The following is an 18,400-nucleotide window of genomic DNA, read 5'->3' as shown; positions in this document are numbered from 1 at the left end:
ACAGCAGGAAGCGGGCAGGGGCAGGAGTCAGAGAACTTTAGGTGCTGCAGTGAGACGTTGCCGTCACAGGATGAGGCAGCTCTCAGAGCTCCTTTGATTAGCAGAACGCGCACACTCAAGAGCCTGAAAGTCAGCCTTGGTCATTTCAATTGCTTTAGTGGGTTTAAGAAAATGACAGTTCTACAGTTCGTATGGTTTCTTCACGTCTTAAGGGTGGGTATGACACTCTTCCTAGTCTTCTCCATCCTAAGTCCAACTGAATTTCTCTCCAGCAGTTTGTGGTTGTCTTCGGATGTCATAAGCTATTCACATGGGCAGGTAAAGAATCATTAATTGTCAAAACAGTCTTGAAGAAAATAATGATAAATAGATCAGTGAGTTATCGGTACAAAGATAAATAAACCCACAGAACAGAATAGAGGCCAGAAAAACAGACCGAGTCCGCATAGAAGGTGGTAGCACAGATCAGCAGGAGAAAAGAGTTATGGGGAAGGTCAGCTATTCATCAGGAAAAACAGGAACCTTCAAGCCCATTTTACATAACAGAAAATCCACAGGAAGACTGAGCTAAATAAAAAGGTAAAACCACTGCAGTTGCAGAAGTCAAAATAGGATAAAGTCCATTCTGTGTCACGGTGACAAATGTCTGAGGTTCATTTAGCTCACCTTTCTGGCGATTCAGGTGCATTCTGTCAACGTTTGCTCAGTCTGGTGACGATCTCATGGAAGTGGCATCGCACACAGGGATGGGGGCGGGAGTGGTGGGTGGTGAGTGCAGGAGAACAATGGGTGATGGAGAGGGGCTGGGGGGGCAGGCTCATCGTACCAACTGGTGCTCTTGCTCTCTCCTCTCTCAGGACTTCCCCCACACGAGAGTTCCCATAAGAAAGCCACTGTCCCTCTCAACCCTCAGTCACTTCTCCCCACCAGACCCCATCTCTCAAACTTGCATGACCTTCCGACATCACCACACTGGTGACCAAGCTTCTACCGCATGATCTTGTGAGGGACAAACCATATCCAAAGTGGTATCTCCATGGCCTTGAGTATGCCACAAAAATCAATACTGAAGGAAGATAAAGAAATTTTCCCATAAGGTGGGTCACTTCTTCTTGGAATGGAGCGTGAGGGAGCTTACTTCCCACCTGGGTAGTGAAATGTTAATCTTCTATCCTCAAGGAACTGTGACCAAGGAGGTACAAATATCCTCCTTTACCATCAGGCAGAAGCTGGGCTTGGGAGTCCCTCATGACAGCTCTTTGAACGTGACCAGAAACTGCCCCAGCTAAGTCCCTCAGCTGACCTGTTTGACTGCTGTTTTCCTCCCTCTACTTCCACACCTGGATACACTCAAACCACACTTTCCAGCAGCTTTCCTTGAAGCATCTGCAGGTGCTAGCAAAGTGAAGGACGAGGAGCTGGGAAGGTGTGTTTGCTGATCTTCTCTAAGTCATGCGTTTGTGAGTAAAGATCCTCCCAGCTCCCCATCAGATGTTATTATATTATAGCGCACAACCGAAGGCATATTTTCAAAGCTAAGTTTGGTTTAAGTAGCTGCTTTGCGGTATTCAGAAGTTCTCAATGGTCATCTATGCATGTTCTCTTGCTAAACAGATAACAAAACATAAATATCTGTAATTTTAATCCTTTACTGTATTTGTTGGTGATGGACAATGATTACCATGTGTCCATGCAGATTTTTATTCATAATATGAATTAGTTTGGATAACTTGGCCTGAATATTTCATTTCATATTCAGCAGAATGCCTTTTTAAATTAAACTTTTACTTTACTTTTGCTTTATGGTAACTGTAGATCTATTTGCATGCAGTTATAAGAAGCAAAACAGATTCCATGTGCCCTTAACCCAATTCCCTTCAGTGGGTGATGTCTTATAAAACTATAGTGCAACATCAGTCAAGAGAGTAGCAATAAAAACCCATTAACACAGAAGACTTCCATCAGCCAGGCCTGTGGTACAGGCCTCCAGTCCTAGCTACTCGGTAGGCTGAGGCAGGACATCACAAGGTCAAGGGCAGCCTGGCTTACACAGAGAGTCCAAGGTCATCCTGCGGGAACTTAGTGAGATTTTGTCTCAAGCATTAAAAGAGGGATAGGAATACAGCTCATGGTAGAGCACTTGCCTAGCCTGTATGAAGCCCTACATTTAATCTTTAGTACTAAGGGATGGGAGGGTATCTATCGCTGCATCACTGGGACACCTCATGCTGCTCCTGTACAACCATATTCAGTTCTCTGTCCCAACCCCTCCTTCACCTGGCTACAGTTAATCTAGCCTCCATTTCTCTAGTCTTGTCATTTCAAGAACATTTACAAATGCAATCATATGGGTCATAAATGTATGAACTGGGCTTTTCACTCAGCATGACTCTCTAGACTTTATCCAGATTGTTGCACGTGCACACAGTTTGCTCATTTTCAACTACGGTGTACTATTTTGTGGTAGAGAAGTTCTTCCCTTTAACTCTTCACTCATTGTAGAACATATGACTTGTTTTTGGCTATCCCATACAAAGCTGCTATAAATATCCATGAACACATACTTGAAAAATATTTGGAAAATGTATTTGTAATGTTCTGTAACTCTAGCTTTCTGGCTTCCAATTACAGAGCAGCATCACCAGGACATCACAGAATTTGCCAAGGGTCCTAGACCACTTCCTCATAACTGACCACTTACTACAGCCACTCTTAACAGCACTTCACAGCCATCAGCCGCCTGACCTTGCAAAGGCCTTGACTCTACAGCTGCGCTTCAGTGAGACAAGATACACGTGCTTACAAAGTATGTTCTTTGAAACATGAATACCTAAAAGGGGGGAGGGGGGCGGTCATGACAACAGTGAATACTACCCCCCCTTTTGAAATGAGCAAATGCACACTGGTGCAAAGGGTGGACCCAGTATCCAACTACCCAAGTAGCTGGATCCCAGCTTCATTGCCTGCTTTGCAAGACACTCACCTTTCCCATAGCTCCATTCTCCATTTACAAAATGAATAAATGAGCAGTACCCCACTGGTATGAATGAAGATTTGAAGGACACAGACATCACTTGATACAGACTATTTTTATTATAATTACCATCAAAATAAAAGTCACTATTGAAATCTCCATGGTTTTGTTAAAAATACCCAGGTCCCGCCTTGGAGATTTAGATTCATTATGTGTGGGGTGAGTCTGCTCTATATAAGGTTGAAGTTCCTTTCCACTAGAACATGTCCAAGACAGGACTACAGGCAGATCCATGTCCAGAACAAGCTGCCCGTTGGGAAGGTGTCAGGTTCATGCCCATATACAATTTAGTAAATTCTTTAACTGTGATCCAGAGAGAGAAATTCTCTCCAAAACTGAGATTGTAACATCATCAAACCACAATTCCTCAAGAAGTAGTTCTATAAAATACAAGACAACAGAATTTAATGTAGCACAGTTGACAAATACCAGCTTTCAAAAGCAGCTAAATATGGCAGTTTGCAGTCTATATTAACATGTTATTTGTGAGTCATAGGTTTGCAGATCAAATCTGAGAATAAGACATTATTTCTTTAGGAATAACACAATCAAGACCATTACTTTTGTGGCTCCACGCTGCCACAACACTCATTTCCGATGCGCCTCTTATCAAGTACCAGGGCAATTTCCAGGGCACCTGGCAATCATTCTGGAGGTGGTGGCAATCTTCTTACCACTTCTGCAGCGATCTGCAGGTAAGCTTTAGCCTGGAAAAGAGCAAACTCATTTGTTCTATGATTTTCCAGCAGACACTGAATGACTCCTGAGCTGTTCACCACAGAAGCCCAGAGTAAAGCAGCAGGCTGGAATCAGGACTCTGCAGTGACGAGATAACGCTGCGTACACTGCGGGTGGGGCAGAGCAGAGGATTTTAGACACTTTGGAGGGTAATTATTTACAAGGTCACTTTGTGAAAAAAGTATTCAGTGTCAGAAATGACCGTATTTCAAATTCTAATTCCAGTGTTAGTAAACTAGCAACCTAGTCTAGTTACATAAAATTACGCCTTTCTCCTCTGACAAACTGATACCCGGAGTTACATACCGCTAGCTCTCCTTCGGGTAAAGGCACTGGTCGTCTTAAGGAGGGCTGTCTCTTCTGACCCTATGGTTAACCTTCACAAAGTGTTTTCTTCCTTCTCCCTGACAAAGTCCGAAATACCAATGCCCTTGTGTTCTGGTCACAACAGTGGTCATGATAGATGCAGTTAAAAATTATCTGAAATGAGTGCAATGCAGATATGCATAAAAGTAACTAACCACCTTATTCATCAAAGTCTTTTATGAATAAGACAGACAGAAAAGACCAGACAGAAAGTCTTTTACTTATCTCTGAGGCCGGGCTTCACCATGCAGAGCTCTGGACTCATGATCCCCCTGCTTCATGAAGCCTCCCAAGTGCTGGGATTACAGGTGTGTGCCACAGTGCCTAGCTTAAGACTCTTAAAACCACTAATTTCTACGTTGCTATGGTCTTACACATACCACTGATGTGATTAAAGTCTACTCAGTACTTCTGATTTGCCAAGTATTTCATTTAGCTGCACAGTTACCCTGGGGGTCAAATTCTGTAACCATCCTCACTTTATAATGAGGAAATCAAGACCCAGGAAAGTGAAGACTTCCCCAAACATCACAGGTGCAGAGCAGTAAGCCAGGCCCTGAGCCAAGGTGAGGAGCTCGCAGGGACGTCCCCAGGCGTGGCACACTACAGACCGGGGTGTCCGTTTACTGTCTCGGTCGGGTGTGTCGCACACATCTTCACTCATGTCTGAGCCCTGGCTGCTAGGTTATGCTTTGTTTTACCAGAAAAGTGTTAAGATTTAATTTTAATAAGATCTTTTGTGAAAAACAGATTTCTGAAAACACAAGACTTTAATGTTTTGTGCCCTGTACATATTATTCCAAGTGCTTCACACTTAAGCAGTCTCACTGCACCTTGTAAAACAAGAATCACTGGCTCAGTTTAGATGGAAACTGACTTTTTTGGCTGAAGGTCATGAAAGTGGTGACTGGTAAAGCCTGAAACCTGAGTCCAACCAAACCTGGAGTCCAGTTCTTTCTACTACAATGCATCAATAGTGAACTCACAAGGCAAAGAATTACAATCATGACCCACAGTCTAAAAGTGGCTTCATTCTCTGCTGGCATTAACAGAATCAGTTTAAAAATGGAAATGTCGCGCACTTATATTTCTTTCAAATCTATACGCTGATTCACGAATCTCTTTAATCTCTATTAAGTATTTGTGACTAATATTTGGTGCTAAAAATGGAGTCACTAAAGCGAATGGAGACAGGCCATCACTCTTGTTAACTCACACTTGCATAAATTAGAGACACAAACCTATCACAATAAAAAATCCAATTTCCCACATGCAGCCTTTGCTTCTTGGTGGCCACCTTGGAGCTTAGACCCCAGTGTGTCACAGTCAAGGTAACAGGCGGGTTGGCATTTGCTGAGAAGTCTCTGGCAGTGCCAAGTGCAACATTTTTGATTTCTACAGAACTGGTGAGACTGAATTTTTCAGGCAATGCTGTGTCATTTCCACAAATCCATTCTGGGCCCTCCTGCACGCAGAACACTGAGCTGGGAAATCTGCAGGATGCAGAGACACAGAAGGAGGCAGAGCTGCGTGATGGTGAGGAGCTGGAGCCCAGGAGTCACAGAGTGGCCTTGGAATCTGGGCTTCACTGCCCTTCGCTGAGGGGCCTTGGGCTAGTTACTTAACCCTTCTAGGCTATTTCTACATCTGTAAAATGGTTGTAAGACTGGCTCACACAACACAAGATTCTGGGGAAAAAAAGGCATGTGAAGTGCTAGCACAGAGTAGGTGAACAAGCAGCCACTGCTATATGATCACACCCTCCAGACACGCAGAACCTGGCTGGGCACAGTGGCCTACACCTGTAATTTCAGCACCTAGGAGCCGAAGGCAGAAGAACCAGTTCAAGGTCATCCCCAGCTACATAGCAAGTTCAAGGCCAGCCTAGACTACATGACACCCTGCCTCAAAAAACCAAATATCGGAAGGAAGGAGGGAGGGAGGGAGGGAGGAAGGGAGGGAGGGGAGAGGAGGAAATCTGTAATTTCACCGAGTTCACATGACTGTTTTCTGAGCATTCTCCTTCTGAGGAATAATTAAATCCCTCTGTTGTGAGTCATCTATATTAAAACCCACAAATACATCATACGTAAAAGATATAACTGAGATTTCTCAAGCTCTTAATACTCTTCTCTCATCAGCTGCATCTAGACCAGTTCCTCCCTCCTATTGAGGATGTTTGTTAGGCCATTTAAGAGGCCCAGATGGGGCCTCTGTCTGCTGTGTCATCACCAAGCAACAGGGAAGAGAGGGAACCAAAATGAAAGAAATTATATGGACATTTGTTTCATTTTGTTTGAAATATTTGCAATTCTGGATTATCACATATAGTCAGCTCATATTAAAACAGTGAGGTGATAATCTAGAAATTACATGATAATAAAGCTTCCATTTATATTTGAAAATCTTTACCTGGGACATCCTTCTGTATATTTTAAATTGATAGAAAGGATAAAACCACAACATCATCAGTCATGAGTCCATTCTTTGTATCCTGGTCTCAGTCAAAGGCAAAGATGTGTCAAAAATTATAATCTCACCGGCGGGAGGCCGCACTACTACAGTTAAGACTTCCCTGTTCTGCTGACGCAGCCACAGATATGTCTCTGTAAGTCTGCCAGCTTTCTGAAGAATTCAGACAAGCGCAATCTCTCTTTTTCTTCTTCATATCCCATTTCCAAACACGCTTTCTTTAAGGCCCTTGTGTTTCTTCACTGTTTTCTCTAAAGCTTCCTCCTCCCAGCCATGTGGCTGCCGGTCAGCCCTGTGTCTGACCCCCACGCGGGCTCTAACCCTGCCCGGCTCCACAGCTTTCTTTCCTGTGTCCCATCGTTGTCCTCCTCAAGGCGGCTGCCAAGATGACTTCTTTAAAATTCTGATAAAATTGTAAAAGCTTGTTCAAAGTACCCACCTTCTCTGGCTTTTCTCTGGCTGTTACACAATCACACTTCGTGTTTTAGTTACTCCTCTCTCCTAAGTAGTACACAAGCCTGAAGTTTTGGTCCATTCACTGGGCAGATTTCAACCCATTAACTATTTAAAATTTATTTATTTTAATTTTATGTATATGAGTGTAGTGCCTGCACATATGTAAGTGCACCTTTGAGTGCAAGGCCTGGGGACATCAGAAGAGGGAGTCAGATCCCCTGGAACTGGAGTTACAGATGACTGTTAGCTGCCATGTAGGGGCTGGGAACCAAACCTGGGTTTTCTGCAACAGCAGTCAGTGCTCTTAACCACTGAGCCAGCTCTCCAGCAGGTGCCCCTGTTAGCTCTTTAACTGGTATCACAAACCCTTCCAACTTTTCCAACGACCTCCCAAATTCCCTGGAATTCATACCTGTAAATGAATCACTAGCCCTTCAGTGTTCATCTTTCCTGAAAGTTAAACTTACTGAGAGAGTAAATCCCTAATGCCTGACCTTTGAAGGATTTTATGGGTAGAGAATGAGAGTCCTCATACTGGGGGATAGAACACAGAGAAAGAGTTAAGAAGAAACCATAAAGCAGGTGAGATTTTTACTGATTTAGCAGTGGCTCACCCTCTAAAACCAAACAACAAAAATCACCAGGATGAAGGGCTGAGGATAGAAGCCACTTAAAGGTTTCTTCCTACTAACTTTCTTTTTGAGTTCATTAGGAACAGACCCCAGGGCCTTGCACGTGGTCAGCAGAAACTCTACCACGGAGCTCGATCCCAGCCCTGTCCTGTTAACTTGTACGAGTTTGTATTGGCAAATGAATAGTCCTTTATTCTTGAAACAAAGACCTGCAGATAGAGTGATCGTCCACAGACACCACAGGGCCTTGCAAGGGCAATGACTAGATACTAGGACAAACTTCTATTTGGGTTTGTAGGGGAAGGAAAGGGGATTTTCAGGAGGCAAGACTCATCATAACTGGAAAGAGTCAGATTCCAGGACTCAGTTACACCTTTTTAATACTGGGAAACAGTATCTTTAATATTGAATCTGGAACTCAACTTTCATGGCTCGATTCTGCTACTCTGAACTTTATAGGCCATGGAAGGGTGATCGCTCCTTGACACTATGGAAGGGGAAGGGCATTAGAGGACTCAGCCCTTCAATAAGAGGAAGAGGAAAGACATCTCAGGGCCGTGGCATCTTAGATTGGAAGTTTCCAAAGGTCTTAAGAACAGCTTGATTCCACTTGTCATTTTTCAATGTAGTTTCATATTATTATCTTAATCCTCCTCATTATGGTGTCAGTATGTAGGTGGAGGGAACAGGAGGTAAGGGAAATTGTTTCACGTCACACTTAGAAAACGGCAGGCTGAGTAGTGAAACCCCACATGGACTGAGATTCAGGGCATTTCCTTCCATGCAGATTTCCTTTGAGAATCTAGCAGAGTTCTTGTGCAATTTCCCAGGAAAATGCACCTTTACACACGCTGGACACAACTTCCGGGGATTCTCAGAGCCAAGTTAGGATCCTGTGTCACGCGCTATGGCTGTGCTTGCTAATAGGGCCCGAAGGGCAGATTCTGCTCACCCTCTCCTCCTGAGTTCCGTACTGTATATAAAGAGGTAAAGTGAAAACCAGCTCTATGCACTCTAGACACACTACATTAACCTACAGGAATCAGGACACGAAGCAGAAAGTGCGCTGGAACACGGTGTGTACAGCCGAGTGTAAGCGGCTTCCAGTACTACCCAGGACGAACTTCCTCAAAGTAACTGAACTTCTGCTGGCTCATGTGGGAGGGGAGATTGTACCTGCTTCCCAAGGATGCAATGAGACTCAAGTAAGATAATGTGTTTGGTATGTTAAGGATTGTACCTGCCTCTTAGAAGAAACGAAAGGAGTTGTAGCTACTTGTGTGGGAACCAGAAGATGATATAATCAAGAGACCAATCGCTGAAAGAACAGACTTGTCCTCTGATCATATTTACAACGTAACAGCGCTGCGATCTTGGGCTAATTATTTAGCTTCCTTGAGGTTCAGTTCCCTCATCTGCAACTATGGAGGTATCGACAGACGACGTTAAGAAATCATGTAAATAAAATGCCTGAGACTACTGTAATTGCTATTATTAGAAAATGACTAATAACTGAGTATCTGCAATCTAAGAACGCCTCCATGAAAAAAGTAACGAAGAGAGGCTGGAGAGATGGCTCAGCAGTTAAGAACACTGGTTGTTCTTGCAGAAGACCTGGGTTCGGATCCCAGCACCCACATGGCAGCTAACAACTGTCCATAACTCCAGTTCCAGGGGATCCGGCAGTCTCTTCTGTCCTCTGTGGGCATTGCATGACACGGGTGCACTTACCTACATGCAGGCAATACACGCATACACGTAAAATAAAAACAAAATATTTAAAAAAAGAAAAGAGCAAAGAACAAAGGACCAGGCTCTCTGCCTTTTTTGCTCTCACTTAGGCTGGCTGTGCCTAACCTCTGCCTGGATATTTCTTCCTGAGCAGCAGGGCTCGTTCTCACACCTACTCAAATGCTCGGAGACCTCCCCTGACCACACCAGTTTATATTCTTCTCCTGTCCGTACCCTCTCTCTCCCTGTCCATTTTCCTATTTAACTTTTTTCCGCTCACTAATTCTTTTTTTATAGAACTTTTTAAATTGAATTTTTGTGTATTTCATACGGAACCTTTCAAACCTGCTATTCTTTTTCTTATTCATGGCCATGTCTAAATCTCAAAATTGGTCAGAAACCTTCACATTTAAGACTGATGAGATTTTTATCAGTTTTTGGAGGGAATTTCTCCCAAAGTAGCCTAAGCCTAAGAGATTGAACCTGTTCAAGACTCAGAAATGTCACCTAGGAACAGTAAGATGATAGGCCCATCAGCTACAGATGTGCGTATCAGATTAAAAAGCACACAACTCCAAAAAACTCCACAAACACTACTGATTAGCATTTAAATTATCTTTGGATGGTTGCTATATGGTTGACATTCCTTTAAATTCAATGCATTGCTTATTATTTTGGAGAATTTTAAAGAAAAAAAGTAATAATGAGCAGGTAGAAACATATCTTAAAATCTAAATTCATATTTGAAATAAACCAATAAATACATAAGCAATAACCATAGAGTATCTTAAATACTCCCTTTGGAAGTCATTTAAATGTGTAATTAAGAAAAACTTCAGTTTTCAAACATCGTCTATTTAAAGTGCACTTTCGGTAGTTAGGATTGCCATACTTTAATGATGAAAGCAATAAAAACCTTCAGTTTTTGTTTATCTGAAAGTTGTGAAAGAAAGGGTAGAAAGGAAATTCAATACCTGAAAGGCAGAGAAAAAAACAAACAAATGAGAACGGCTACATTGTATTTACTCAAAGGTCACACTGCCACCAACCTGTGCATGGCCCTTAAGACAGTAAAAGCAGTTCCTCATCCCTGAAAGGGGAGCTCAGAATCAATCAGCTTGCATAGCCAAGATGCTAGACTTAATTTACTCTTAATTTATTTACGGCACTAACCAGGCTTGGCTCTTTCCTTGTTCACAGAAGTTTAGAGGACGTGAACTGGAAGGAAAAGGTAGTGGTTATGGATGGACTTTCCCCCAGAAAGTTACACCCACCAGCTACAGGGAGGTGGCGCAGCGGGGAGAGCAGCTACCAGAAGACTGTCTGGGGCTGTTTAGGAAGGGGGCACAAAACATACTCAAAAATTGATATATCAGGGCTGGAGAGATGGCTCAGGGTTAAGAGCACTGGCTGATCTTGCAGAGGACCCAGGTCCAATTCCTAGCACCCACATGGCAGCTGACAACCGTCTCTAACTACAGTTCTAGGGGATCTGATGCCTCCCTTGATAGAATATGCAAACCTCAGAAAAACTATGAGCTTCATTAAAGGAGACCATAAAGGCATAAAACCATCAGAGTGGCCAAAGGCTCTAAATTGTAAAAGTACAAAGTTCCCCCAGTGATGAGAGGCCTGGCTCTGCTCACCCCTTATCAGTTGGTCACTCCCAAGCCAGAGAGAACAGTATTTGTGGAGCCCACCTGTGTCTTCTAAGGCCATAGATAAAACTCCTGCCAGTTTCTAGGGAAATAATCTTGAGAAGGAGACCCTCAATCACTCCCAGGACACCAAGCCCGGCACTAATTCAACTCCCCACAAAGTGCAGCTGTGTCTCACAACTTTCGTATGAAAACCCTGACTAGTTGTAGATGCCCGGTTCCCGCGGACAGCCTCTACCTCTCACTTATCTTTGAATAAAGGAAGATGGACTCCTTGCCTGTTGGAGGTCTGGCTCTGGTTTCCTGTCTCCTAGTCCTCCACCCTTCCTTTTATTTTCCAAAAATCTAACACCCTTCTTCTGACCTCTGAGGGAGCTGCACAACACAGGTGCACTTACATATATGCAGGCAATACACTCATCCATGTAAAATAAAAATGATAAAATATTTTTAAAACAGATGTACCAGATGATAGCTGAGCTTCCAAATTAAACATATATGTATATGTATGCATGCATATATGTATGAATAATTGATTTATTTCTATTGTTCAAAAATATTATAAAATATTTTATTCTTAAATTTTCCCATTTTGGCAGCTGTCAACCTGTCAGTTACGTCCCCAGTGACGCCGGCTACCGGAACACTACTCACCTCCCTACCTTCTCTCCCAGTCACACTTACTGGAACTGACGCAGGGCGATCCCATCCCTCCTGACTGGACGCCACACTCACATTTTTCACATTACGTTCCCATCGCCCTGTAACCAACTGAACCTGCAATGCTCAACTGCCATATTCTGAGGACTCAGAAACCGTGGGCCCCAGAGAGAAGACTCCCAGGCCCTCAGCATTGCATCCTCACCAGACAGCTGCCGGGATGACGATTCTCTGCGGGCTGGTGGTTGAACCTATCCTATGAAAGTGAGTGTCTTTGACAGTTGAGTCATCTTTTGGATATATATCCTGCACTCAAGTACGCTTATTTTCCCTACTCTCTACCAGTCAAAAAGAAAACAAAACACATTCAAAAATGTAACTCACCTCATCACTTTCAGGCTGTGAGAACACGATTGGCTGGCCCATGTCTGAAGCTTCCCTTATGCTGAGGTGTAAGGGAACATCTCCTGCAAGAGCCCCAGAGATGCAGTCAGCACAGCGAAGCTCACAGAGGCACCTGCAGCTCACCACGTGGATTTAGGAAGAAATAACATCTCAACTAAAGTCATGGAAACTAAGCTAGTAATGCCTGCCCTCAATTTGATAACTGCCTGAAAAAGGAATTTCCATGCAAATTAGGTGTGAACTATTCCATCTACAGTAGTAGAGTCACTGTGCAAGTATATGTACAAGCTCTGAGCAATCAATCAAGAGATGAGGCATTTGACTTGTACAGAAGTTCTCTAGGCAAGAGGCAGCTTAGAAGACATTTGTAAGTGATTCCCTGGAACATCTGATCAACACATTCCGTTTTCCCACAGTAGGAGGAAATGGACCAGGAAAAGATGCAGAGGCAAAGGAGGCCCTCCCACCCCAACCACAACAAATGATCTTCCTGCTGTTAGCAGATGAGTGGGCTAAGACAAGTAAGAAAGTAAGTCAGGGCTGGCAAGATGGTTCACTCAGTAAGGGCACCTGCCACCAAGGGCGATGACGTGAGTTCTCCCTCCAGGACCCACATGATAGGAGAGAACTGATTCTTGCAAGTTGTCCTATGACTCCCACATGTGTACTGTGGTATGCATGCCCCTATCAACATCAAATCTGTATCTCAAATATCAGCCTGTTAATCAGAGAGAATTACTCTGTTCTTACTACCTACTGAACTACGTGGCCTTGCACATGACTGGGGAGCTTGCTGTGCTCTTGGGAAGCACAAAATGAGAATTGCCAATACAGACTGCAGCAGGAGTGACCACCTGGATCTGAACTCTGGGCTGCTGGGCTGTAGACAGCGAGGTGCTCGGACCTGTCCTGCAGTGTTCTCTTTCCAAACACATGAAGTCTCCCAAAGGCTGAGGTCTAGATGCAGTGAGTGAATCTTACATAGAATGGACATGTGGCTCTCAGCATTCTCAGAAGCACCCAGACCCCGGCAAAGGACACTGAGCATGTGAGTGTAAATGTGTGCTTTACGTCAAAACCACATTCAGCACCCTGCCAAGCAGAGGTCTGTTACAAAAATATTATAATGATTACGCAGTACATGGAAAGGGGCAGGTATTTAATGTGCTATTATAAGCCTATTTTGCAATTGTAGTTCCTTTTCTCCATTATCTTAATTACTGGGATGGTTTGAGCCTTCACTGTGCTTAAACCATCCATTTCAGGACACACGGATGAGGTTCTGAGTCATTTTACAGGCCAGAGGACTGGCTCAGAAGGTAAAGTTGCTTGCCACCAAGCCGTATGACCTGAGCTCAATTCCTGGAACACACATGGTGTAAGGACAACATTGGTTCCCCCAAGTTGTCCTCTGACCGCTACGCATGTGTGGCGGCAAGGCCACACCCCCTTCCTCCTGAAACACACACACTAAATAAAAATTTAATTCACCATAAAAGATTTTAAGATCCGTTTTAGGGACACTGAACCCAACAGGCCAAACAAGGATGAGACTGGGGATATTAAGAGCCCAGAAGCCTTAACTGAGTGAGTGCTCCGCTCCCTGACTTCAGTTCCTCACCCCCAATCCTAGCCCCTTCTTGACTGGACCTTCTACTGCAGTTCATGGGACACCGCTCTAGGGTTCTCTGACTGCCCCAAAAAAGAGAAGTAGGAACTGCAAATTATTTTTCCTGTAACAGTGTTGGAGACAACAGTCCACAGCAATACCCAGTTTGTGAACAGCAATACCCAGTTTGTGACACACTTTAAGGAAATTATACACTGAGCTGTTGGTTAAGATATAACTTCTGGATATGAGACTGTTTCTCCATGAGATACCTCAAATTCTAAATAAATTATAAAACTGTACCACTCATTGTAACTTAGGGAATTATAATACTGCCAGCATAATTCAATAATGTCATTATAATTACACATTCGCTTTATTATATAAGTGAATGTCAATCTGTTATGTTGTTATGCAGATTTTGAAAACTGAACTTTCTAGGTTAGTTAAATGAAAAGCATTTGCAGAATATAACTAGAGGCTATAATTATAATAATGTATCCAAATATATCATTAGCATTCACCTGGTGTTTGTAGTCCCTGCTTTAGAGCAAATGAATAATAACAATAATATGTTTAGCATTAACATTCAGAAACTTATTATAACAGGTAATGTTTTGAAATTCTTTGATCTGTAAAGGATCCTAAGTTTTAACACCTAAAGCTAATAATTCAGTCTACGCCTCCCTTCTTCAGCATCTATATTTGCCCAGAAGAGATGCTCATTCACATCAGAATACAAAAATACAATAGATCGCTGTGGATTTTTGGAAAACTCCTATTTTATCCAAATATGTGTTTTTTTCACTTATGCACACTTTTTGTTCTCCCCACACACTGGTTAATTCTTTGACTCATGCTGTGAACAATACATACAATCACTTAGGTGCTGTTTTATAGAGCTGACAGCTGTACACCATAGGGAACAACAGACACTGTCTTTTGGGGCAGTGAGACGGACCAGCACAGAACTTATCACAAGGCATTTCCATGCACACTCTGAAAGCAGGTGCTCAGAAAGGGGCATGCAGTACACTGAGCAAGCGTGCTCGTGTATACCTACTAACAGATATTTAGGCCCAACGCGGCAGCCAAGCTGATGACCTTCATTTAAAGTATGGCTTTACATCATGGCACTTGGACCACAAAACTGACTCCTCAAATTGAAGCTACAGGCAGCTTTTCTTTATACTAGAAATTACAATCCTGGTTGGTAGAGTCAGGCTATTAAAAATGCTAAGGGAAAGCCCACACAGAAAACAGCCCTAGGGTAATAACTTTAAAGCACAAAGCCGACGCAATGACTTTTCCACTGTTCCAATCCACCATCAGCTTCACCACCAATTCCCCTTCTGCAGTCTCTACCTTGAAAGAGTGTCCCAGGGCCTTACCTAGAACATCGAGATCAAGGGTCTGTGCTAGTTTTCTTGCACCATCAGCACCAAAAATATGAGTTTTATGTTTACATTGTGGACACTGGAAAACACTCATATTTTGGACAAGGCCGAGAACCTAGAATAATAAAAACACACTGAAATTAAAACAAAATTGTACTATATCTCGGCACATCACTTTAACAAGCTTTGACTGAGTACCTACTAAGTCTCGACACAGTGATGAGCAAGGTGTAGCTTTTGGCTCTAGTGAGAGATGCAGACATAGGAATCAGCTTTAATATAATGATATTAAACGCTAAAAGGAGGTAAGTGGGGACTGAAAAGCTCTGCATGGGAGGAATGCAGAGAACCTTGAGTTGCCCAAGGGCAACTGTCCCTTTGGATTATGGGCCGGCAACCTTCTGAAGAGGGAGCAAGTCCACAGCTGAAAACCAGCCAGAGCAGCAAGATCCAGACCTTTCCGGGCTGTAGCCCAGGGTGGGCAACAAGGATGTTTTGGTGATGGAGGTCAGGGTCTGACGGCGCCCTGGTGAGAATACTCAATGTCCCCCAGAGGCTCATGTGTGGAATGCTTGGTCCCCAGGTGGTGGTGCTAGTTTGGGAGATGGAATCAAGTCATGGAGGTGGGGTCTAGTTGGAGCAATCAGGTCACTGAGCTGGGCCCTTGGGGCAAGATGCCACCTGGCTCCGCCTCCTGCTCTCCTTTCTCCACTTCTTATCCACCATGAGGTGAACAACCTCCTCTTCCACATATTCCCACCTATGATGTTCTGCCCAAGGACATGGACCCCAGCAACGACGGCTGAACCCTCTCAAACTGTGAAGCGAACCAAATCTCTCCTCCTTTATACTGTTCCTTCGGGTAACTTGGTCAGAGCAACGAGAAAAGTAACCAGTACAGGTGGTAAGATGCTAAACGTTCCCTAGGAACCTGAGAGTTTTTAGACACAGGAAACAAGTTTCTAAAGTTGAGAAGGTACGTATCAAAGAAGTAATGTAAGGCGAAAGCGTGCTGTGGAAATTTAGCTCCATGACAGTATAGAGAAGAACGGGGTGGGGAGGCGCGTTAACAAGGGACAAAAGTCTCAGGGTCAATAATAGCTAAGACGTAGTGAGCCCTGATCAGATGCCAGGACTAGAACAAGCACTGTCAAGATGCCATTTTCTCCTCATAAGAACATTACAAGCATTTGAACATCTCCATTCTTTAGCAGAGAAAACTGAAGCCAGCAAGATCCACCTCCACTCTGTTATTATTTGAATCAAATTTTAACATTTCATAGACAGCTCCCATCTCTTTCTGAGTTTCCCCAGCTTTTTTTCATGACACAGATCTTTAAAAGACAGTATCATTCAACAGTACCACTGAACAAATACACCGGTTCTGAAAATGTAATATGCATTCCTGCCCCTTCTAACCTCACTTTTACGTTGATGAAAAACAGTAGCTCTCTTCTGGAATAAAAATGCAGAGCCCCAGGAGAGCACACAGGTAGCAGTGTCTGTGTCATCCCACCAACACCACAGTAAGATTGGGTAAGATTGGCACCATAGGAGGGGATTACGTCATCTGCATTTTATTTTATTTTTTTGGTCTTTTTGAGACAGGGCCTCCCGATAGCCCCAGCTGTCCTGGAACTCACTATGTAGACCAGGCAGGCCTTGAACTCACAGAGATCCGCCTGCCTCTGCCTCCCGAGTGCTGGGATTAAAGGCATGTGCCACCACGCCCAGCATCATCTGCATTTTAAATGAACAGCCCACAACAGCACATACAGACAAAAAGGTGATAAAATTTATTATAGCTTTGGAGGGAGGAACAGAAAAGACTGAGGTTGCCCACACACATGTAAATGAAGACAAACAAGGGTGCTGGAAGGGGAAGCATTTCCCCAGCATCTGATATACCCTTTCCCTGATATAAAGGACCACAGAGTGTTATCAGAGAAGAAAACAGACAGGACTCACTCTAGAGTCAGAGATGGTCTCTGTAAGGAAAGATCTGGGACTAAGGGTTATAGAAAAGTCAGGGAAAAACAAGGAAAGGGGAGAGAAACATTTAAGTAGAAGTAGGAAGTCACGTCTCTCTGAGAAATGCCAAGGCCAGTGTGAGTCCTTTGGGTGGCATGAGAGGTGTGAGATGCAGCTGGAAGGGAGAGCCTGCAGGTGGCATCCAGGTGTTTGGGTTACATGACTAGTGCAAAGAGAAGCCATCAAAGGGTCTTTTTAAAAAAAAATTCTTTAAATTTATTATTTTTATTTTATGTGTATGCCTGTGTTGCCTGCATGTAGGTAAGTGCACCCGGGTCGTGCATTGCCCTCAGAGCTCAGAAGAGGCTGTTGGATCCCCTAGGACTGGAGTTACAGACAGTTGTTAGCTGCCATGTGGATGCTGAAATTCAAACCTGGGTCTTCTGCAAGAATAACCAGTGTTCTTAATGGCTGAGCCATCTCTCCAGTCCCCAAAGGGTCTTGATAGGAAGGGCCAGTTCTCCTCCTGGCAAAAAGCTGAGATTTTTTAAAAGTAATATTTATTTTGTTTTATGTGTATAAGTGTTTTGCCTGCATGTAAGTGTACCCATGTGTGCAATGCCCATGAGGCCATAAGAGGGTGGTGGATGCCCTGGAACTGGAGTTCCAGATGACTGTTAGTCACCATGTAGGTGCTAGGAACCAAAGAACAGCCAGATCTCTTAACCACTCCAAGCCCCAAAGTTGGGATTTTTCTCCTCTGCAATCAGGTGAGGAGGTTCAGCCTATCAGAAGGGCCCCACGTCACTTCACACTGAAGCTGTAGGGCTAACTCCCCATTCTGTCCCTCTGGCCTGGTGTCCAGATGGTGGCTGCTCTGTCAAAATTTGGTGTCAAGGGTAAGAATGACACAGAGGAAATCGATATGCGACTTGAGATAGCTCAACTGCTGTTGATTTAAACCATGGAACCAAGAGGGCTGTTAAGATACATAAATAATCTAGACCATCCTTAGCTGACGGAGTGATATGGAAAGAAGGTATCAGAAGTTCTATCTTATGATTTCCTTTTAAATGTCAATTTTGTGTTTTATAATGAACTAACATATACGCTATAAACTGCAGAAGCACATATAAAAACAAACAACCACGCACTGGGATACACAAAGCATCATTTACTGACAAGGAAGCATAATAAAAAACGCAAGGTGATAAGGAGCCATTTCTATGTTTAAGAGTTAGATGTCTGACAACTCTTGGCTCTTTTATTAG

General features: G+C 43.5%; 1 protein-coding gene across 2 annotated transcripts in view; it reads right to left on the bottom strand.

Annotated features, from left to right (window-relative positions):
* Nucleotides 1-3,070: 3,070 nt before the first annotated feature.
* The window catches only part of Nubpl (nucleotide binding protein like), a 153,288-nt gene continuing 137,958 nt past the window's right edge, over nt 3,071-18,400 (bottom strand). For both annotated transcript variants that reach the window (XM_008824218.3, XM_029559209.1), the window contains 3 exons: nt 15,153-15,273; nt 12,132-12,214; nt 3,071-3,741 (listed from right to left, as the gene is read on the bottom strand). In XM_008824218.3, the coding sequence (XP_008822440.1) occupies nt 3,679-3,741; nt 12,132-12,214; nt 15,153-15,273 (267 nt within the window). In that variant the 3' untranslated portion in view covers nt 3,071-3,678. The remainder of the gene's footprint in view (nt 3,742-12,131; nt 12,215-15,152; nt 15,274-18,400) is intronic.

Source organism: Nannospalax galili, unplaced genomic scaffold (genome assembly GCF_000622305.1).
Source record: "Nannospalax galili isolate Female #2095 unplaced genomic scaffold, S.galili_v1.0 scaffold1509, whole genome shotgun sequence".
NCBI lineage: Eukaryota > Metazoa > Chordata > Mammalia > Rodentia > Spalacidae > Nannospalax > Nannospalax galili.
This window is presented reverse-complemented; position numbering and strand designations above follow the sequence as displayed.